Source organism: Papaver somniferum, chromosome 9 (genome assembly GCF_003573695.1).
Source record: "Papaver somniferum cultivar HN1 chromosome 9, ASM357369v1, whole genome shotgun sequence".
Lineage (NCBI taxonomy): Eukaryota > Viridiplantae > Streptophyta > Magnoliopsida > Ranunculales > Papaveraceae > Papaver > Papaver somniferum.
This window is the reverse complement of record NC_039366.1, coordinates 191,962,465-191,986,152: the sequence shown is the minus strand read 5'-3', so window position 1 is coordinate 191,986,152 and position 23,688 is coordinate 191,962,465. Positions and strand designations below refer to the sequence as shown.

Genomic DNA, 23,688 nt, shown 5'->3' with positions numbered 1-23,688 from the left:
TAAAAGAAAAAGGATTTCTTCATTTCAAAATGTAAAAGAGCAGGCTACTATCCCTAGATATTTTCCCCTTTTGTCGCTTTGTTGTGGGCTTGTGTGCTTATTTATCCTTCTAATCCTTGTTGAGTTCGTATGTTGGCAAGTGCTATAGTGCTTATAGTACTTGTAACGGGCAGTTTTATCATGGATACGACTTCACCAAAGGGTATTGGCATCACTTATTTTTGAGGCGTAACGGTGAACTATTGTGTTAACGACAACTTACATAACCATAGTGGACATAAGTATGTTGTGGCAACACATATGTGCATAAGTCCCATGCTAGAAATCGGCTAGTAGCCAAGTCCGCGAACTGCCGAAACTCTCAAACCCGAGAATTTCTGCTGAGTTATCAAATTATGTTGCGTGAGCCAAGTCCGCGAACCAGCGAAGCTCTCGAACCCGAGAATTTCTGCTGGAGTTTGAAAACTCTTTCCAGTACTTCAAGTCTGCAAACCTAGTCTGCGAACTTGTATGGGTTATATATCTAAAGATGATTTCAGAACTTAAATCATAAAGACTAAGGAATTCTCTTACAAACCGTGGCTATAAAGTTCATGAACCGATTCATGTGAATCGAATCATCTTTGCTTCAATTGTGTCTTGTGTAGTACATGAGATTTCCTTGCAATTGAACAACTCTTTAACTAGTTCATGTGAGTCATTTGGACTAGTTATGGTGAAGAAGAAAATGGTTGGTATGAAATTCTCAAATGGCTAACCTTTTGGTTGACTATTATTGAACCAACTATGCACACGTTTGGGTACGGTTATCAAACCTAGAAGCGTGCATTTCATTTGTGTATGACAAGCTAAGATTTCGATATAACGGTTGAGATGTATTAGGTTGAATCTAAATCTGGTTTTCATCTAAGTGTGGATAGCGTTTGATTTGTGAGCAAGGCGAAACCCTGATTTGAAAGACTATATAAGGGTACATGTAACAACTCTACAAACTAATCCCCACACGTCCGTGTGATACTAGTTTGTAAGCTAGAGTCGATTCTCCTTTAACCTTTGGTTTTCTTCTTCTAAAACCAGGTTAACGACTTAAAGACTTCATTGGGATTATGAAGCCAGACCGATACTACTTTTATCGTAGTTGTGTGATCTGATCTTGCATCTTCTATCGTGCGAGTACAATCATATTGATTGGCTTGAGATCGTGAGAGTTCTCCGATAGGCAAGATATTAAAGTAATCACAAACATCTTCGTCTCATCGTTTGTGATTCCACGACATCTTGTTTCGCTACCATACGATTAATATTGTTGTGAGGTGATTGATTAATCTAGGCTGTTCTTCGGGAATATAAGACCAGATTATCAATTGGTTTCTGTTCACCTTGATTATATATCAAAAACGAAACAAAAACTTTAGGGTTTTTCTGTGGGAGAAAGATTTATCCTTTGGTAGACTTGTCTGTATGAGACAGATTTGTTTATTGTTAAAGCCTGCGATTTTGGGTCGTAGCAACTCTTAATTGCGGGTGACATCAGCTAAGGGAATCAAATGCGTAGTATCCTGCTGGGATCAGAGGCGTAGGGGTGCAACTGTACCTTGGATCAGTGGGAGACTTATTGGGTTCAACTACGGTCCAGTCCGAAGTTAACTTGGAGTAGGCTAGTGTCTTTAGCGGCTTAATACAGTGTGTATTCAATCTTGATTAGGTCCCGGAGTTTTTATGCATTTGTGCTTTCCTCATTAACAAAATTCTGGTGTCTGTGTTATTTCCTTTCCGCATTATATTTTGTTTAATATAATATAAATAATACAGGTTGTGCGTTTTGATCCTTGGACATTGGTCTTTGTTACCGTCCAAGTTATTCCTTGTGTTTGATTCAGACTCGCTGATTTCTATTAGCTCGAGTAAATCAAAACAAGAGAGAGATATTAACTCATTGAGATACTTTTACCTAGATTGAGTATGATTGTCTAGTTGATTCTCTAGAAAGTGTTCCGGAGTTAGTCTATATAGATTGTTAAGCGAAATATTGGGTGGTGTTGTTAGACCCCCCCCCCCTTTTCCAATTGGTATCAGAGCAGGCAAACACATTTAAGACCTTACAAGTCTGTGTTTGTGGCAATCTGAGTTCGTGGACAGAATCTCATATACGCATACTAAGATGTCTTCTAAATCTGTCAACTTTGCCAAACGTCTTGGAGATACCTCAAAGGATCACTCCTTAGCAGATTCTTCTGAATCCCGAGGTAAGCTTGTTGTCTCATCTTGTTCTGACAACTCTCTCTCTAACGAGACGTTAGGCATTATGGCAAAAGCTGAAATGGAGCTCACCAGAATTGCAAAAAATTCTACTGAGTTTGTTGATCTTCAGAATCATGAACAGCTCATCGATGAATTTGAAAAGTCTATTGATCGTGAACATATACTCTATAACATCATAGAGTCATTCTCCAAGAATATTGAGAAACTTCTTCAAGAAAATAATATACAACGTAAAAAGATTGATGATCTTGAAAAGTTGATCAAAGAAAGCTCAATTAGAGAAAAATGTTTGATCAAGACGCATTCTTCTGATCCTGACAGACTTCGTGTTGAGAAAAATAAACTTGAAGCATCACTTGCTCTAGACCATGGACATTGCAAATCCCTTGAAAAGAAAATCTCTATCATAAAGAAAAGTTCTTGGCATGTTGCTAGATAAAATTTGGTCATCCAATTTTTCTTTCATGGCATCAAATTTCCACAAAAACGCTGGTTCACAACCATACTTTGCAGTACCACCAAGGCACATGCATTCGAGAGAGATAACTTTAATCTTCCATCAAATTGGCTACGATGAAAATACCCTCAATCTATCGCATAAACGAGTTCTTCATCTTCTTGTCACTGCAAAGACCAACACCATCTTTGAGTTCAGGGATTTTCGCAAAATTCCCATTACAATACTCACTACTGATAACACTACGAATATATACGTTCCTAATGCATAATCTTCACATACTTGTGAGACACATGGGATTAAACTTCTGATATTCACCAAAGAAGTCAACATACTCTTGAGTTTTGTCATGCAATCACTTGAAAACCCGGTTTCTAATGATCCTCGCATGTTCGTCTAACACTTCGGGCAAGAATTTTGACACTTTTGTCATAAACTTTCTTGGCATGTTGCTACTTCAAGATTGAAAGTTCATTCCAATTGATCTTTCCACACAAGACCAACTTCTTCTAGTCTCCATACTAGAGAAACCCAAATGCTTCACCACTGAATCGACAAACAAATGACACCAACTTGAGTAAAAGAGAGAAAAGTCAAGAATTGTGTCCCCAACACGGCTCTGATACATGTTGTCACAAGCACATTTAATCCCTAAAATTTTCATGAGACATGACCGGCAATTCTCTGTGGTTCAGTGAATCAACTTCACCCACAAGTACTCATTGCATATTTGCATCAAAGTATGCATCTGCCTTCACTAATAAGGCAATACGCAACAGAAGTCTTTTGTTCTTTCTCTGTAACTTTTCATACCACATAAGCATAAGAGGTTTGCCATGTATCAATTCCAATTGAACAACTCACACAAATCTGCAACATCATAGTTATAAAAAGGTATGGCCTTTGTCTGTGTGATATCTAGGCTATCAGACGGACGTCATTCAACAGGGACCCTATGGTCGGGAAGTTCCCGATGAGTTTTTCAAATGGATGGCTAGGAAACTTCATCTAATATCAAGTTTGTCGAGCTAGAGCCGCGCTGTCCTCAATATACCTATTTTTTCTAACGCTAACATTAATGCATTTACCTTTTTTGACCTAAAATAACAAGGGTGTGTCTCCTTCCTTTCTCCCTCTTTGATTTCTTTCGATTTCATTCTTTCAGGATCTGTTTTTCATTACATCATCAACCAGGAGATGAATTCATGGTTTGTGGTTGTTCATACAAAATACAGTTTCCAAACGTTTGTACTGATAAATCAAACGTTCTTTTTTTCTTATTTATTGTCGTTGTTCCCACTTCCAAAGCCTTTAATAGAGAGAGCAAAAGGAGGTAGAGACAGAATTGCAAGACGACATCGTACTCTTCTCCATCTCCTCAGAATCTATTCATAAATGGGTTTGATTTCTTCGAACATAGCAGGGGTTTTGATTTCCATCTTTTGATTTAAGGTTTAATTTTTTTTGTATATAATGGATGGTTCACTTATGTCTACGCAATGTGAATAAGTTAAAGTATCGATAGTTTTTATTTTCTTGTTGCCCAATTTAAATTCTTATTATTATATTATAGGGTGTTGAAGGAAGAGAAGCATATTGGGTTTGGTGGTCGATCTCACCAGGCAATTTCTACTCAATAAGGTATGAATCCCCTAATTAGCTCCATTCATCTATTTTTTTTTCTGCCTCTCTATGGAACTGTTAACCGTACCATAACAACTCTGAATTGGATTACCTAAAATCCAGTTTGATAAGTATAATCAATTTTGATAAATATTCCCAATTTATATTGCTTCAAACAAATTTATGCCATTCTATGTTAAGATAGGAGGATGTATTTTCTTCGGCTCATGCGAAAAGTATGTGCGTTTCAGTTCCAAATAAATTGGTATGTTGATGGTTGGTTTTTAACTATGCAATGTGAAACTCATGCAGCATATTGGCATGCCAACATATATAGGTTACAGTACGATGCTAGCTCCAGTCTAATTATATTGTAGAATAACGCTTTCGTTGAGGATGCACATTTTGCAGCTATCGGTGACATGGCTAGCATGCTGACTTATAGGCAAATTAGGTGTGAACATATGCTGTCTGGAAGTATTGATTCCTGCCTGATTAAATTACATGTGGTGTGTTGCCAAAGTTCCTAATTCGAACTACAACTTTTGACTCACGATTCTTACTGGAACAGGGATCGAGATGAGGCAGTAGAAGCAATGACGATGGGTGTCAGACCACTAACTTCCGTTGAAGGTAATTTTCCTGCTGCCTCATACTTCTCATACACTTTGTACATTTGTAAGAGAGGTTACCATGACACCGTCGAGCGAAATTCTTCACCTCTGAAACACAGAATATGCGTGAAAGCTTGATCTTACTTAAATATTATACTAACTTTAACCACCACTCATAACCAGATACCTCCAAATGTACATCTATGACACTCTAGCAGCTGCACTACCAGCATCTGGAGAATGAAAACCTTGGTATCATAATTATAAAGTGCGTTGGAGCGGCACTGGTATTCAACAATCATGTAAGGTATGTATTTGATCACGAAATTTCCAGTTTCAAGAACTTTTTAATTTAGCCAGAATGTAGCTTTTGCTTTAAATTTGTAGCATTCAGTTTTTCATTAATAAGGTTAAAGATCTTTTTTAGAAATGTTGATTGTCCTTAATTTCTATTACACTATAGTGGGTTTTAAGTTTTGATTACAATGGGTTGTTTATAATGAATGTATTCTTGGTTATCTGCTTTGTTATCCTCTGTCATACATGGGTAATATTCTGCTTTCAGTATAGGAAAATTTGTTTCACATTGTGTCCATGGGTAATATTTTGCTTTCAGTATAGGTTTATGGATGAGAATGGAGCTTCTGGAGCTCTTCTGTATTCAGTTTGTTGAAAACAGAACATTAGAAATCGGACTAATATTACTCAGTCAGGGAGCGAATGTTTTATGGATATGAAGTGACAATATGATTGTTTAAGATCTAGGATTATATACTTTTGGTTGCACCGTTGATATGATTTGAGATTTGGCTGGCCGTATAACCACCGTGACTGAGAGATCATGTTCTGTTATTTTGAATGCCTAATTTCATAGATTCAATGAGATTGTTAAATTGTTTCCTTTTGGATTCTTTGTATTCTCGGTCAAACCCGGGAAATGACTTTAATGGAATAAAATTTAAATGGTCTGAGGTTTATGGAGGGATAAATTTTTTCTATTGGAGTAATTCTGATGCTATATGAGGGATGAAAAAACCTAAACGAGTTGGTTGATATTGATACCATTTTCAGTTTTATTTGTGTAATTGATATATATTGTTTATTTTTTTGACTTTTATTTCTGATGCCATGTTACAAAAGAAGCTACACTCCAAGCAAGTTAGAGAGAAATCCGGATAAAAACCCTCAAAAGCAAGTTAGAGAGAATCTAGAAGGTAAGTGCATGTTCGCCGCACTCCGTTGTTAATATTAGGTGTATTTTTTTTTCTTTCCAGATGAACTGCTCAGTCTTCACATGCCTGATTCGCAGATATACATGCTCAGGCTTCCGCTTCATAATATATCAATGAGATAGTCAATCAAGTGCTACCCCTGCAAAAAAATGGTAGTGAAGCCCCTCAAAATCACTTTCAAACTGATCTTCAAGACCTAAGGCGAACAACTTTCCTCTCATCACATCAACAGAAAGTGATTTTTCACTGTCGAGGAGGTACAACAACCGTAAATGGGTGCAAAATACTGGGAGGTTTATTCTTGAAAAAATTCCCATTCAACTCACCTGGGTATTTATTCATTTGCATGGTAAATACTTTGGTATTAGTTAAATTGTTCTACATCACTTTTCTTTATGTAGGAGTTGTAGGAAGCAGCTACCTACAATAGCTGTGAGCGCGGATAGATTTATTGGTTTGTTGATCTTTGCATCTCAATATATCCAGGTAACAACATGTAACAGAAATATAGATTCATTTTCTGCCATTAACAAAGCTCTGTTATCCTAAAAACAGGAAACATAACGTTTTTCAAAACGCTTAATGCTTAATGTTCAGATTAAGCTCATTTTTTCATGTTCATCAGTTGAGAAATAAAACTCAATTCTTTCTTCCAAATCCTGTTTAAATATTTGAAGGATAGTTTGTTAGAACATAAATGTTTTAATTTTCAGAGTTCTTATCGTTTGCATAGCAATAAGTAACATCTTAGTCGTGATTTCTAGACCTAGATATCCTAGATATTGCAATTCCTATGGAAATGTTTATTCAAATCCTTAGTACAAGATTCTGAAAGTAAAAAATCTTAATCACAACTGCCAAATTTACTTAACTTAGCTATTTATTTACACGGGTTCATCTTATATAGCTCCCAAGTTGGCCAAGTCCCCCGCTACGGAGGAAGCAGAAGACAACAAGGTTGTCTTTAGACTCTTTACATATTTGGAGGTGTTTGCTTTGGATATTTAGCTTGATGAGGTAACTCTGACTTTTCAATATGTAGAACTTTGTGATGTACGTCTCTTGGTCTTTTCTGCTTGATTTTTCAGTTGTGTGTATATCATTCAGTTATGCAATATAAAGTGTTGCAGTGTTATGATACATGGCTGAAATAGATGTGATGGATTTCATTGCTAGATGCCATAGGCAGTAGATTTTCAGAATTTCTTAAGATTGTAACTCAACAAAATCATGATGGAAAAAAATCGCACAACAAGTTATTAAAGACTATTGTATAATCTGCTGCTCTTATGATTGTTAAGTACAATTGCACGTGTTACTCTTGCAAAAGTCAGATATAATCTTCATATTACACATTCTTTACAATCTATTAAGTGCCTTGATGCATAATTGAACTTCAATCATTACAGGCTGTCCAGTGCTTTCTGAGTATTCCAAGGTGAAATGATCTCTTCAGTAAGTCGAGCATCTTAGGAGCGCTGCATTAACTGTTACTTTATCCTAAGGAATGGTCCATAATTATATATGTATAACGGAAAATGGAGTGAGCAGACACAGGTCATTAGTGTCTTCATTACAAAATGAGCCTTATATTGCTTAACCATTAGGTATAATAATCCTCTTCAGTAAGTTGAGCATCTTAGGAGCGCTGCATTAAAGCGTACAACACCTAGCTAATGTTATTAAAGTAATGTTCTCCGATTGTTACCCTGTAACAAGAATAGAAAATGGGGTGGTGAAATTATACTTGATACTTTTATATGATTTTAGCCAGCACCTGATATGGATACCTTAGGTTAGCCGTAAGTTTTTTTGTACATTTTAAGCAATTTCTGATAACTATAAATGTTCAACATGAGCTATATCAATCTTTTTAACATGTTTACATTGAAGAGGATGGCGGCATAATTTTTGCATATGAAAGGGATGTTATGAGGAACCTTTTGTGACATGTTGTTTATTTGTGTTGGTTAGACTTTATTCGTAAGGTTGCTGCTTGCTTTTACACCAAATCCTTGCAGGACAAGCGCAATGAGTATGTCAGAAATCATTTTTTTTTTAAAACATTTTTTTTGGTTTCTTTCAGTAACCAGGAATTTTTATATTTGCCCTAATGTAATGAATATGTAGGATTAGGGCCAGTGACAAATTCCTAAAAGAGAGAAGGAAGATAATTGATAGGGTTGGTTTCCGACATGTTCCCCTTGATGAATACAAGCAGAACATGCAATCAATAGTCTCCTCTCTATCTATAATTATTTCGTTGTTCTACAATTTTGGTTGATTATTCAGAATATGTACATAATTGATGGTTCTTTCTCACATGGTAGGATTAATAAAACTCTGGCAGACAAGAAAAAAATATACTTTGGATGGATTACACATTAATTGCTACAATATGATGAGTTGATGTTTTTTTACCCATTTTCCATGTTGTGCAGCAGTATGATGCAGTGGCAGACTTATTTCTCAGGTTATAATCACAATCTATTGTTTTTGTCAGATAAGCAAAATGGGAAATTTTTCGTGACAAGGGGGTAATGGGACCATGGATGCCGAGGAAGCGTGATATTGGGGATTCTATTACTTTGACTAATATCCATCAGGTGCTTCACTTTCTTATATTTTGTGTTGTTATTGCACAAAATTTGGGAATCTGTGATTATTTAGGCGGGAGATGAGAACTGTGAGTATTCGTCATCGCTTTTGTTTCTGAGAAGTTTCTAGCCATCTATTTCCATTTAATATTACTTTCTTATATGCAAGTTCCTCTGCATTCCAAGGTAAATTTTGTAAGTAAGAAACCACTAGAATTTCAAAACTTTCAATGTATTAATCCATGTATAGCTTACATGGTGTCTGAAAGTATCACATCTGAAAGTATCACATAACTTCCACATCAACCTGATATGTCAATGAAAATTAATATCCTTTTATTACACAAATCTTGAAGCTTTCCTTTAATCGTGTCTCACATCAATAGCATCCAATTTCATTTACTGAAAAACGAGTTATTCAAACATCTTGCAGTTGGCTTTGCTTCTTTAAAAACAATCTGTTGGTACCATAGATAGTTAAGTTTTATAATAGCTCGGCACTTCAAATTGGGTCTTTAATACCTTGATGTCTTGCCACGACTAGCACATCACCTTAATGACTGTATATTATTCTTCTCTCAACAGCCAAGAAGTATTTGTCCCTTTTGCTCCTCTTCTACATTTCAAAATTGAAGATGAGGTGATATGACACAAATGCAGGTAACTATCCATAAAATCATTTCCTTTTTAATGATGTAATTTCTAATAACCATACATTGCAAGGTGTTCTCTTTTGTAACTTCTCTGCGGTGATTTAATCAAGTTATCTGCGGTATTAGAAACAATAAATGCACATAGTGTTTACGTAATTTATATCTGACTAGATAGTAATGCTCAGTTTGCGCTTTTCTGTGGGTATTTAGGACTTGCTGCTTATGTTTTCAAAATAAATGTCCAACGTTCTAGGCATATATCTGAAATGGTTGGGGTGAATGAAGGAATAATAGTGGCGAATCTTCTTTAGAAATGTATCCCCTTTCAGAAGGTCTTAAGTTGGCATAATGATCATTATGATGTTCATACCCCTTACTGTAGGTTGCACTATTTAGAGGAGTTAAACAATCTGGATGCTCCTTTTCAGAAGAAAAAAATCATTTGGTGGATTGAAATAATACTCACATTATAACATCTATATTTTAATTCGAATCTATAAATTATTATAAAAGCTTAATTTTGGATTTTAAGATTTTATCCATCTTTGTAGGATCTATCAAAGGTGCATTTTAATAATGAGAAACTGGTGTTGCGATAATATGTTGAAGTCTGTTGTCCAGTCTGAAGAGTTCCTTGAGGACTCTAAAAGTTGTCTAAAAAAGTGCATGCTGCATTTCTCAGCTTAGGTTGGTTTCGACTCTTTTCGCGGTTGGTCAAATTTCGTTTTACATTTATTTTTTTTGAATGGATGTTTGAGAAAAAATTTGGGTCCTAATTTTCTTCCTTTTTGGTATGTCAGCTTGATAATAGCTATGATGCCGCATCTCCCTTTTGACTACATAAATCGCCTGAAGAACACAATGGAGATACGTGAAGAGGCTGAGAAATGCATATGAAGCAGGGTTATAGACTTCGATATAGACTTCGATATAGACTTTAAGATTATGGTGTTAGGGTTATATGTGCATATGAAGCATCGTGTTAGGTACACTCTCTTCTGGCTATCCCTTCATGAGCAAACAAGTGAAATTATATTATCCGTCTTAGCTCAAATGGCAGAACACATGGTGTTTACCATGTAGTTGTGGGTTCGACTCCCACAGATGGAAAAGAACAACTATGAAGAAACCTCGCAATACTATTGATGACGATATCAAAGCAAACCATGACGACTTAAACTTCGTCAATTCAAATATGGCGGAGCAGTTGAGTACCCTAAAAATGAGACAGACACGAGTCTACAGACTGTACACGACATGCATAATTCTATCTTATGTGTAAGCAATGGTTATTCTGGCAAGGCTAGCCACTTTCCACTAGGGGAACCTGTTTTGATGGAATGTAATTAAATCCAAATCATCTTCTTTTATTTATTTCTTATGAAGCTTCTAAACAACTACGAGGATTAGTTATCATTTCCAACAGACTCAGAGTCACCAATTTTCTTACAAAAAAAAGGTTTAGGTAATGGTCGATGATTTTTGAAGGATAATCTCAATTTTTATAAAACATTAAACGTTATGTCCAAAAAGCTTATGAAAGGTAAGAGTGTAAATGAAAGACTGCACTTTTTACAAGACTCCTGTAGGTACTTAATCAAGAGCCAATATATTCAGATGACGAAGATGAAAGAATGGACTTCTTGCAGGATCTAGAAAAACCAGAAACCAAGCGATATCGAGAGCTGATTAAAACTTAAAATTTTTAACCCATATGAATTTTAGATTGGAATTTTTTAAACATTAATTCAAAACGAAAAAATTGTTCGGAAGATTATTAAGAAAAGAAACAAAAACATGAGCTGAAAAAGTCTAAAAATTATAAAAATTGAAAAAAGATTGGAATGTGTAACGTTTTTTCAATTTTTGATGTTGTACGATTTTTCAATTTTCCATATCCCATTTGCTATATGGTGGTGTATATGGAAAGGGCGAAATGCAAGAACCTTTGATAACAAAAAGAAAACTTTGGCAAGCCTCATTAGAGATATCAAATTACAAACGTTCTTTTGGGCCGAACCGAACACAAGAATGTTAGGGCTTACGGAAAATATTGTGATTTCTTTATGGGATTCTTTTTACCGGCCTCTGTAGTTTTTGTGTTTTTTTCTTGGGTAGCGAATCCCCTTTCGGTTCACCTTTTTTGTTCGGTTGTACTCATTGGGTTAAGATATCCCCATTAAGCGCCTTTTTTTAATGAAATTTCTATTTGATCGATCAAAAAAAAACGTGAAAAGATCTAGCATCTTATGATCACATGACAGTAAGATGATTAAGGGATATTTAAAGAATGAAGAGCTCATTATAGATGAGACAAATAACCGCACTTCAATAATCAAGAAAATTAACAAAGAAATGATTGATTTTTTTAGAAGATTTGAGTACATGAAATTAATCCATGGATATCTAAAAAAATGGCCATGGAACTCAAACACTATCTATATTTGATATACAAAATCAGCTCACATAGATATTGGCCAGCTCACATAGATATTGGCTTGAGAAAGAAGAAACCATGCAAGAATAGTGTAATTCCCAACGAGAAAAGCTTGAAATTCATGGACGAGTCAAGGCATGTTCAGTCACATCTGACAGTAGTTTTTAATGAAACTATATTAATCTTTTATTTTGCCAATTTATATTCTTGGTTAGGCATGTTATAACCTCAGTTATATTTTTCACTTTATTGTATGGTTCCTTGGATTTTTAGATGTATCCATTCTAATGGCGTTAACAATTGTTTTGGCCAACTTCATTAGCTTTTGCATTATTTTACCTAATTGTTATGTTTTGTAATTTGATTTTTTAATCACATCATGTTGTTTTCCAGTTCAAGAATAGTTTTTTGGATTATTTTTTTTAATGATTCCACTTATTACTTTTAATATTTTCTTCAGAAAAGTTTATTAAAGCAAATGCTAGAATTGTCCATTTTTTCGTTTGAAGTAAATAATTTAACTTTCGTTAAACGATTACATGTATATTCAACCATGCTTGCATGTGCTATTTTTCTAATTTGTTAGATAAAGACGTCCAACATCATCCACATAAATACATTATACTTTAACTGTCATTTTCTTGCACGGTTGATGCTCAGGTCTAAATACCAATTGATAAAATTTAATTACCCACAAATAAATGAGTAAAAAAGGCACCAAAGAATTAATGTTTAAGAAAACCATCATTAGTGATATCTGGGTAAAAATAACTGGATTATATCAATGAGAATTAGTGATATTTGGATAAAAGAAACCAGAATATATCAATGAGAATACCTAAATGGCAGAAGCATTTTAGTGATATTTCAAAGCATTTTCATGGTACATATTGAGCTAAAATTTCGGTGTTTAATAAGACTGCATGAAGTATGACACTAACCAAAGGTTGAGCCGGGGCCGTAAAGCCCCGGTGATACCTAGTAAGAACATAAATATATAACACAATAAACCCATTTTATTGCATTAAGGAAGATTACGTATAACAACCCATCTCATAGATCAAAACATGTCACTCACCCTCTTGGTGAATGTCTAACTCTCTCTACAAAATCAGTGGTTCTTATCCCAAAGGAACAACACCAACATTATTGATTCCTAGACTATTTATACTACAAGGATCATGCAAAAACTTCTGTGCAACCACTTGCACAATCCTTGGACAGCCAAGTGTCCAAGTAGTTTCCATAACCGCCAACTTCAACTACCACCTTTTTGTGTTGTCACACTAATTGGCGCAACACCTGTTCTTGTTGGTTATGAAAACTCTAATATGGTTATAAACACACGTTATAGCCTTTCTACCTTGTACCGCGTCATTGGCATGCTTGTGAATCCCGTAGCCAACTCATAACCGTCACTCGAGCCGTATTGCGCAAATTGTTGCGCTTTACTGAATTCGGCCTTGATCCAATGCTCAACCATCTTAACCCTGCATACTTCTTGCTCTAAGCCAATGCACGGTCAATCATTATGCTTCCAACATCAAGGCCAACACCTTAAGCTCATTCTGGTTATTCATGCGTCATATGCTTCACTTAACCAATTTGCTTAGACAATAACAATGCCACTCTTGCTTTGCTAGCTTGTTTGCACTGTTCAAGCTTTGGTCGGCCTTGAACTAATGTCATAGACCAACTCTTGGCCTATTCTACCTTCTTGCATCACCCTTGAGTTTGGGCCAACTCAATTCCATGAATATGTCTTAATGCCAACATCGCATGTTGCATCTTGTCACTTCGGTCATGTCTTGAGCTTCATTGTGTCGGCCAATAAGCTTCATTACTAAGTCAAATGTCTTTACAGTGTAGCGCCACCCTTTGTGCTTCACTAGCCCTGCAGGGTTTTTCCATTCTTTGCACTTGACAGTCACGCAATCATTGTCGGACACTGACTTGGCCTACAACACTGTAACGCACAATCATTGTGCATCACTTGCCTGGCCTGTCATACTAGGCCTAAACAACACTTCATTCATAGAACAAGTCAACACTATGCCATACTGAACCGGCGTCCTAATGAGCTATGGGTGTCTAGGAGTTCCTTAAACAATGAATTATTAAATCTTCCTCCATAAGAGTTTTTTTAACAGAGTTTGGATCCAATAACATATGGTAACCAATAAAAAATACACAGGAGAATAGGTACAAGTTGTATAAAACATGGAGTGAAAAACAAACAAAATCAAAACTGACCGGAGGTATATACACGACAAACAAGAGTATGCCCTGCTTAATGATTTGAAACGTTATACACAGCCAATAAACAGAACACAATGAAAACGCAGGTTTTGGGCCAAAGTTTGCCAACAGCTTGCAGGAGGATACGTTACCATTTAACACCCAATGAAGCAAGGAGCCTCACACATTTGGAACACAATTGCAACAATAAGAAAGCACTTCGTCTACAAATCAAAAATATGATTTAATAATTTAACACTGTTGAGGTGGGAAAAAAGAAAAAAAGGTCATCTTAAAAGCTAAAAAAGTTTACTAGCATTTTTTATCTATCTACTACTGTTGCCAAAGAGCAAGACTATTTTTCCATTTTAGGAAACAGAACACCATCAGAGAAGCCTCCAAACTACTCACTGCATAGCAACCAACCCCTCCAGACCAGAGTCTAATGATCATGACCAAGGGAATGATAGGGACCCTGATAACATGACCTACCGGGAACAGACAGCCTTGGCATCACCAGCATCCGAAACTACTGCAACAGATGGATGGATGGATACACGCCTAAGACTGGATATAGGAAGATCGGATGTGGTGAGGAGGGAGGGTCTAAGACAAACATTATGGTCAAACAAAGGAATCTCTAATCTGCCCGACCTACATCACCCATCTACTTTCTGGGACGCTTTCGGCCACTCTTTGATCCACTCTTCTGGGCATTGTTTTTCCCCCCGCTTTTGTTCTCACTCTCCTCTGCCTTTCCTTTCTTTCCTGGTGAGGAAACTTCTTGGGCTTTAGATGAAGAATCGGATTTTCTTTTTTTGGCAGCAGAAGTTCCATTGGGACCAACCTTGCTATTGCTATCACCCTTTCCCTTGTTTAATGGTGTTGCATCATCATACTTGGATGAGCCCTTGACCTTGTCGCCTTGTGTTTTGGGAGTTTCTTTCAGCTTACTTTTAGCTTTAGGAGTTGTATCCTTGGATTTATCATCCTTCTCTTCCTTGGCTTCAGTAGATCTCTCATCCTTGGACTTGCTTCTCTTACTGCTACTTCCCTTGGATTTGTTACTACTGTCCCTAACACATAAAAGCAAAAAGAACAAGAGAGCTCTAAGCATCAGTTGTCACCAATCAGCATAAGATGAGGTCACAATGACATACCTTTTAGTTGAAGTGTTTGTCTTTGTTTTCGAGGTTGAGGAATCCAATTCCTTTTTCCCTTTTTTCTTTTGATGCCTGGTAAAGTACCAAATCACAAATTAACAACAGATCTTAAAGCAGACAAAAACGACCTTAGTGCATCACGAGAAAGCCTCCAAATCAAAGTATGGGTATGCATGCGGTCTAAAATTATCTTTGCTTCTTCGGTGTTTGCTAATTCTGCTATTTCTTGCTTATTGGTGGCTTTAAAGTACATATAGGCTACTACATGAGACCTACAGATGAAGTGGCATCCAGGACATACAGAGTAACATGCCACTCTCCCATACAAACATTAAACTAGTGAAGGTCGATCCTGCATCCTACTTCTCTAACAAAAATCTCACACAAGCCTCTTGTGCCCACCCAAGAACAAAAAGGCAAGGGAAAGAGGAAGCTAGAAATCTTCTGAAGTAGTTTTCGTGCATATTTTATCTAAAATGACGCTATAAAAGATCAAAATTGCATTTCAAACCAACTAGCGAATGTGTCATAACAGCCTTTCATGAAAAGATATTTCCATAATCAAAATGATGAATCATGAACATAATGAAGAATCTAGCTTCATATATAAAACCTTAAGACAGTCAACAATTAACTAAGGATTTTCATAAGATAAAAGTTCGATTTCAGATAGTGGCAAACTCACGTTTCAGAAGAATCAGGACTCAAAGCGCTGTATTCCTGTTAGAAATATAGAAATGGGTTAGAAAAACTATAAGATCAACATATAATCATACTATCCGGTGAATACCTACTTCTGGTTCAAACTCTTCAATAGCTTCCCATGTCTCCTTCTTAAGGTCCAACTTCTCTATCTCACCGTCTGTGTATGTAACCTGCATTTATTAAATAATGATGCATGAAGTTCGAACCAAAATTCGACTATAAACACAAAGCAGAATAGCTGCAGATCTACAGAACAATCACCCTGTGCTTTTTTGAAATACGATTGTAAGAGTCAACAGTGCCTTGATAAAACCTGCAGAACATCAAAGAAAAATATTAATGGTAAGCAATGATTCAAAGTTGTGATCACTTGAAAGGAAAATTAATATCTAGTACACAAAGAAAAACCACAAAGCTGTAATAGTTTATCACACTCAAAGATCAGCAAACCAACACCCTAGAAAAAGATCACATGGTTGAGAGCCAGCGGCCATCTGTCAGCAGCATGAACACTACAGATAGCAATCAGAACTAAAGAATGCCCAAAAGGCTTCTGGACTCAAGAATCATCATGCAAATAACTATTAGAACTGGTTCTGAAATTCAGAACCATGATTTTTTCTTACTTCTTGTCATCGGGCCACCAAACCTTGACTTTTTGCCCAATCAGTTCCTTGCCAGCATCAACAACAGACTTTGGTGTTTTCTCGGTCTGACATAACAAGAGGAACAAATCAATAACTGTGGACAGAATATGTAAACCATAATATGAAACACATCCTAGCTTTATTAGAAAATAGCTGGGTGCTTCAAAACCAAAAATAAATGATTTGACTAACTAAAAATTAGATTTATCATCAATACATTGGGTAAAAAGTAAAAAAAAAAAAAAAAAAAAAAGCATGCAACTCCTACAGAAACTTCCAAGAAAGACGAATCGAGGAGTCAAAATCACATCAAGGATATATATTAAAAGGTGACCAGGAAAAAAAACATAATTCGGACGTCAGGAGCAGTGAAAGAGCTTCGCTTATGATGACATTATATGGAAAAATGGAAGAATGAACAACCTTAATCAAATAATGAGTACTACTAAACGTGATCTGATACCATACATGTAAACCAACCAGCACCCACTACAAAAGTGAGTCCACCGGAAAAGTTGATCCATTTATTCATCAAGTGTAAAGCTACAAAAAGAAGAAACTATCTACAGGAAAAGTGAAAAATTATGCACCGGTAGTCACCGCAATATCAGATTTCACAGATGCGAAACCAGATAGAGAAGCTCCACAATATAAAAAGAGGGGGAAAAGAAAAGCATGCACCCAATGCTACCCAGCAAAAAACGCATGAAAACACAGCGAGGTTGAGAGTAGCATTAAATAAAGTAACTGGAACTCAAAAAAAAGACACTAGCTTGTACATAGTAACAAGGACCGCGATGGAAGGATCAAAGTAATAAATGTAATGTGTATGCCACATGATCCATTCTAAACTTAATGTTATACAACCTAAGAACACCAAAATGCAAGAAGGATAACAGATCAGCAGCAGGTAAGTGTAACACAAGAAAGATATTAGCAAGAGCCAAGAAAGTAAGAATCGGTAGACCAACCACGTCACTTCCTGGAGCACGTTTTCTCTTTGATTTTGTACTAGGAGTTACCACCAGATGGCTCTGCTCTTTATCTGATGATTCTGTGGACTTTGGCGAAGAAACCTTCTTTCCATAAAATGATTGTAAGACAAAAGACCATCAGAAATCTACTCAAGTGTCTGCAAATTTAAAAACAAAGTAGAGTCAAAAAGTTCTCATACCTTATCACTTGGTTCTTCGGTCACCTCTTTCGAGTTAACTTTTCCCCTTCCTTTTTTTGTTCTGATGTCCTTATCATGAGAGATTTCATCCTCCTTGGAAGCATCCACTTCAATACATGGTTCTTCAGTAACATCCTTCTTGGTACTACTTGGTTCTCCAGTCACCTCTTTGGAATTAACTTTTCCCCTTCCTCTTTTTGTTCTGATGCTCTTGTCATGAGGGATTTCATCCTCCTTGGAAGCATCGACCTCAATACATGATTCACCAGTAACTTCCTTCTCAGTTTTACTTTTTCCCCTTCCATTTTTTGTTCTAACTTCCTCCTTGATATCGGACAGCTCATCCTCCTTGGAAGACTTATCATCTACTGTCTTGCTGGATAGTCCGACTGGCTTTGCTTCAGAATCACTTTCAAGTCCAGATTTTGTAGCTAAGATATCACCCATAAGACGTGAACTTCTTACTTCACTGGCTCTTGCCTTTCTACGCGATCTGGTATTCTTTTTTTCTCCTGAACTTTTTTTGACCTTAGAATCACTCTGTGAGATCACTTCTGCAGATGGAGGTGCTTCATCTTCTGAAACTGCTTGTTCTTCTTTGGAACCTTTCTCACCCTTATTCTCCTTATCGGAAACTACATCTGCGGATGAAGATGTTTGACCCTCATTCTGGTCCTGTGAGAAACCTCCCTTGTGCGCTGAAGATGAATCAAGTTCGCTATCTCGAGTATTGGTATTCTTCTTTTGTTGCCTAGCACCTTTCTTGGAATGAGTTTCTTCAAGAAGACTCTGACTATGGGATGGTGAAGCAGCATCTACAGTTTCATTTTGCGACACAGTTGGTGACTTCAGTTTTTCATTTTCTGAAGGCCCGGCTGTCTCACCTAAAGAGCACTCTTTCAGAGGTGAACTATTAGCTTCCGCACTGTGACTCTTCTTCTTGTCTTCATGTTCTCCATCTTGTTTGTCACTTAATGTCCGGGAATGGTCAGACACTTCTGCTGAATGTGTAGAAGTATCAAGCTTCTGGTCTTCTGGCTCCATAACAACAGGGTCTAGATTAGTTTCTGAATCAGCTGTCTTTGATGTGTTCACATTAAGTTCATCTTCAGTGGGTCGAATGGTAGCACTAGAAATCACTTCCTTTTGCAAGCCATCTGAACTTATCAGAGTGTCACTTTTCCCAGAAGTACCATTGCTCGTTACCGGCTTTTCTGATTTTCTAGCGATGGATTCCAAAGCTCCTGAAGTCACAACTGGCTTCTTCTCTTCAGCCACTTCTGGCTTCTGCACATCAGCCACTTCTTCATTTTCCTCGGCCACCTCCGGCTTCTCTTCCTCGGCCACCTCCGGCTTCTCTTCCTCGGCCACCTCCGGCTTCTCTTCCTCGGCCACCTCCGGCTTCTCTTCCTCGGCCACCTCCGGCTTCTCTTCCTCAGCCACCTCCGGTTTCTCTTCCTCAGCCGCCTCTGGTTTCTGCTCCTCAGCAACCTCAGGCTTCTGCTCATCCGCCTCAGGCTTGTGCTCATCTACTACCTGATATATCAAATTTAAAAATCTAATGAACCAATGTTGGAGAAGACAGATATCAAAGTAGATCGGAAAAGAAGTTCGATAAATAAGATAGAAGAGGCAGGGAGGGATGAAAGACAAACAGAGTTTTGCAATGAATGTACCTGTGTTGCCTCATGAGAGTCGACCCTTAATTTTGTTTTCTCCTGATCATCCTGGAACATGACAATGATCATAGAACTTGTTAGCATCATTAATTCAAGTCCAGACACCAGTATAGGCCTCAACAATAGTCAACAACTCATTAATTTTATCCAAAACTAATGGAAAGTTTTCCATCTGTATAAAGACAAGAATGGAAATCACCAGCATCAATTAGTTTTAGATTACTAATCAATAGCCAGAGCCTCACCAAATGTTCTTCAAAAGCACACACATCATCATTCTTGATATTCCCACAGGACTCCTGGCATATGGCAGCAACAACTTTACTGTAATCATGCACAGAAGTGCTCAAGGATAATACCGCCTGCATCAAGTAAGGCTTGACTTTGGCAGCACATTTTTCAAGAACTTCCTCCGCCAATCTTTTTGCAATAGGTAAAACATCCTGAGTAATGATAAACAGTGTACAAGTAAAGACGTGAGTTGTAAAAAATGTCAAAATAGAAGAAAGAAAAAACAAAGTGCAAAACAAAGTTATAGAATGAATAGAAGTTCCAACATCCCCAAGGTCGCAGATAATATGAAGAAAAAAACGTTACTGAACAAATCTTTGCATGCATGTACATACGCTATAAATATGCGGAAGGACAAGTAATAACATCTTATAACATATAATAAGACCCATGTTACCAACTATTATCAGTTCAAACTTCAAACTTTGAGATAACCCTGCAGCCAGTAAAAGATAATTTTGATTAAACCGAAGAATGATGTACCTGATTCTCCTTTTTAACGCTAATTAAGAGTGGACAAAGAAGCTCTGTTGATATTTCTTCACTTTCCTCTAAAACTAGAACCATAATTGTCTCCATCGAGGAAAATATAGCGTGCTGGTTATCCCTGGAAATCAATGTAATATCATTAGAAAAAAATGTACACTGAGGTATGCAAACCATGCCAAGGAGCTTTTTCGTTTCAATGTAGTGGGCTGTACACAACTAAGTTGCCAAAGACCAAAGCCCACTAGAACATGTACATAATGCCAGAGAACATGTACTAACCATACCTTTGCAACAGTACACTCATCGTTGAAGCACGTAAACAAATAAACATGGATGTTCATAATTTTCTGCTCCAAGTCCAAAACCATATTTCAAACTACAAAGAAATGTTGTTTCCTAAAGGAAGATACCACCACATGATCAAACATCTACATACAGGCTAGACTTAGCTTCCGTTTTAGATGCCAGCAGGCTCAAGTAAGGACACATGCACCATTCAAAACACTACTAGCACGGGCTTCCTGCAATCTATACCATGTCTCCCTGTTGTGTGCACACAACGACTACTTATCACTAGTTAAAATGTAAAATTATGAAAACCGGGAAAAGCAAAATGAAGTACTCAATATTCCCAGACAATTTAGCATTGACAATACAATAGATTTAGACCATGTTTCTGCATAGGTAGCAAAATATCTAGCAGTGACCAGCCTAGAGAAGGTGCATGCTCAACAACACAAATCAGCAACATATCCAACACAACCAATGATGGCTATCCAACTAGGATCAAGAAAATGACATTGGATGGAAGTCCAAATAGAAAAGAGTTTAGAGACTTCATTACCTAATGGCTTTCAGAAAATGCTGAAACATCTCAATTATCAACCCATCACATTCCAAGTCCAGCATGACTACACAGGATCGAACCTTTGCTACAGTTTCCAGTATCGAAGCTCTCTTATGATATGAGCGGCTAGAGGTATCATAGAGTTTCTCAAATGAACCAACAATCAGTTGAAAAATCTCCTGTGTGTAGAGCAGAAAGACAGAATCAGAAACAGAAACAGGAAAACTGAGGCATAATGGTTTGTCTTCGTTAAAAGCCTTGAAACAGGAAAGTATAATAATTAGCTGAAGAACATAAGCTTGCTTTGTTAACCTTCATCTGATCATCTTCATAAGGAGCGTCTGGTGCTGTGATACGTGTAATCTCACTTATGCAAGATGCCACTGATACTTTCACGTCCACATCAGGGTGCCGCAACAATTCATTCGCAACCAATGCCTTGATTGAGGGAGTCAGAGCACTATGCATCGATTCAGATGGTGATTGCTCCACTTTGGACAAATGAATTTCAACTTTCTAAAAATAGAAAAGAAGACAGGGGAACAAAGAAGAGAAATGCATAAGCCATTGTAACAACCAGCAACAACCAAAACTGTACCCCGAAAACCATAAATCTATGCAGATCGGTCGAGCATCGCAATCAACAGTGAACTTCACAGGGAACAATAAAAACATAAGGATTCCTCGAGAGCAAATGGGGGATTAAAACTTCCAATTACCTTTAATTTATCTAGTTAGCAGTGTTCACATCTTTGATTGACAAATAATTTCTATCAATTAAAAACCTAAGCATCCTATTCCTATCACTATAGCTACGAATCGGACATAGTAGGGTTACAAATCACATCCAGCTTAGATGTTATAAACCCTATTAGTTGAAAACAAAGAGAAACATTATGAGAGATAACATATATAAAACCGATCTACTCTTAAAGTAATCAAATCTCATCTGTTTCTGAAGGTACAATTGATTATTTCTAGAGATGAAATAACATAATTCTTCACAAGGATAAGCACAACACTAGTAAGGAGACCATTAAACAAAAACTCAAAAGCCTTCTGAAATCAACAAAACAAAACAAAACATAAAAATCTGCACAAGCAGTAAGGGTATAACCCAGGAATACTTACATCCAAAATATGTAAAAGTTGATCAACAGATGAAGGTGGTTTGAGAAGTTTTTTCCCATATTCAATTAGCTGACTCTCTAGTAGTTTGTCAGCAGCAGCAGCAGCCATTTTCTCTATCTCTTTAGAGATCCTCAATAATCACTTTCTTCTTGCAAAATTCCACTTAAACTTCACACCATAACAAACCCTAACCCCCAAACAGGAACAAGAGAAATAAACCCTAGAAAACAAAACAAACAACAAAAACAAATATATCAACAAAACAAACTCCAAATCTAGGGTTACTTAAACAAGCAACATAAGCAAAACCTTAAAATAAACAGAAACCAAAATATTTTTTTGATTTTGAAAATTACCTTAGTGTCAAACTGAATTTTTAAGGTTTTTCGCGCTTCTCCTCTATTTTTTTTCTCTTTCTCTCGAGCTCTCTCGCTTTTTGACAAATACTACTCTAAACTCAATTTTGAAGAGAATATAAATAATATAACAATCCCACGGTCGGATTTTCATGGTTTATGGATTTCAGTTGAATACCAATTTTGGAGTCCGAGTGAAATTTACATACGTGACCTCTGTTTATTTGGATTCTTATCTATAAAACTTAATATTTCAACTTTTTATTTGGTTTTCTTTTAAGTGAATTTTTGCTGTAATCCTTTCATTTTTGGTTTGCCATTTTTGAAAAACATTCAGCTTGAATTCTGATTTCATTCTTAATGCCACGGATATTGGTTACAATACAAATCTAAATATTCATCCAAAGAAATAGCTTAACTAGAAATATACCTGAATTAATTAGGATCATGATTTTGATAGAAACGATATGTGTATGTGCTTATTTATCAAGAGATGACACTGATACGAGTAACGGCTATAAAAACCGTCCAACGGCTTTTGGCGCGTATGATTTGTGATACTAGCGCGAATAATAATCGATAACTAGCATTTATTAATATCATTACGCGAAGAAAATCTTAAATTAAGTGACGTAATTATAAAATGACTTTCGGAGATTGAATAATGAAAGTATACAGATCAACGGTTTTTACCAGAATTACGATATCGTTAAATTCACCCAAAGGTTTTACCAGAATTACAATATCGTTAAATACACATGAAAATTAAATACTCTAAAACTAGTAATTAGTGTTTTCAACTATAATCTTGTGTTGGTAGTTGATAGTAATTTATTTTTGTTCATCAGCCTAGCAGAAATGTACTAGGGGTATATGAGTAATTTAGTCACTTAGGCGCATTAATGTTTGAAAAGATTTGTTATTGTCGTGGAATTATCCTTTATATTTAAGAACTTTCTATCTTATAATATGATTTGAACGATTGATGATTCTGTTGTAGGTTCGGTAGGTACATGCATGGACGTGTATGCCAGGAAATTTTAATTCCTTCCGGTTTTGTTTGGACCCCTTTCATCCAAATTAGCAGGTGATG

At 36.5% G+C, this 23,688-nt stretch overlaps 1 protein-coding gene and 1 long non-coding RNA gene across 24 annotated transcripts; one reads left to right on the top strand and one right to left on the bottom strand.

The window, feature by feature from the left end:
* Positions 1 to 3,524: 3,524 nt before the first annotated feature.
* Positions 3,525 to 10,861, top strand: LOC113310567. Of its 20 annotated transcripts, XR_003341221.1 has the most exons (15): positions 3,526 to 4,171; positions 4,293 to 4,360; positions 4,914 to 4,975; positions 5,140 to 5,263; positions 6,097 to 6,170; positions 6,266 to 6,445; positions 6,590 to 6,674; positions 7,096 to 7,205; positions 7,598 to 7,643; positions 8,163 to 8,223; positions 8,319 to 8,370; positions 8,692 to 8,874; positions 9,371 to 9,445; positions 9,990 to 10,125; positions 10,239 to 10,861. It is a non-coding gene; the product is annotated as an uncharacterized LOC113310567 (long non-coding RNA). The 20 variants fall into 20 exon arrangements; XR_003341223.1 differs by lacking the exon at positions 7,598 to 7,643 and having other exon boundaries at positions 3,528 to 4,171; XR_003341233.1 differs by lacking the exon at positions 8,319 to 8,370 and having other exon boundaries at positions 3,528 to 4,171; positions 8,692 to 8,794.
* A 3,451-nt stretch (positions 10,862 to 14,312) lies between these two features.
* Positions 14,313 to 22,724, bottom strand: LOC113310174 (titin-like). 4 transcript variants are annotated; one of them, XM_026558753.1, is made up of 15 exons: positions 22,596 to 22,724; positions 22,240 to 22,459; positions 21,421 to 21,624; positions 21,106 to 21,287; positions 20,256 to 20,379; positions 19,727 to 19,924; positions 19,479 to 19,529; positions 17,803 to 19,338; positions 17,600 to 17,707; positions 16,608 to 16,693; positions 16,243 to 16,294; positions 16,071 to 16,151; positions 15,962 to 15,996; positions 15,274 to 15,348; positions 14,313 to 15,183 (listed from the first exon to the last, which is right to left on the bottom strand). In XM_026558753.1, the coding sequence occupies exons 2-15, from the start codon at positions 22,345 to 22,347 to the stop codon at positions 14,781 to 14,783; spliced, it is 3,243 nt and encodes a 1,080-aa protein (XP_026414538.1). In that variant the 5' UTR covers positions 22,348 to 22,459; positions 22,596 to 22,724; the 3' UTR covers positions 14,313 to 14,780. The 4 variants fall into 4 exon arrangements, with proteins under 4 accessions (XP_026414538.1, XP_026414539.1, XP_026414536.1 ...); XM_026558754.1 differs by having other exon boundaries at positions 14,313 to 15,180; XM_026558751.1 differs by having other exon boundaries at positions 14,313 to 15,189; positions 22,596 to 22,723.
* Positions 22,725 to 23,688: the final 964 nt, after the last annotated feature.

Coding starts and splice junctions, on each gene's coding strand:
- LOC113310174 (XM_026558751.1), bottom strand. CDS start 22,347: ATGGCTGCTGCTGCTGCTGACAAACTACTAGAGAGTCAGCTAATTGAA. Junction 16,295..16,607: donor TGGTGGCCCGATGACAAGAA/GTAAGAAAAAAT, acceptor GATGTTCTGCAG/GTTTTATCAAGGCACTGTTG. Junction 16,152..16,242: donor GTATTTCAAAAAAGCACAGG/GTGATTGTTCTG, acceptor TAATAAATGCAG/GTTACATACACAGACGGTGA.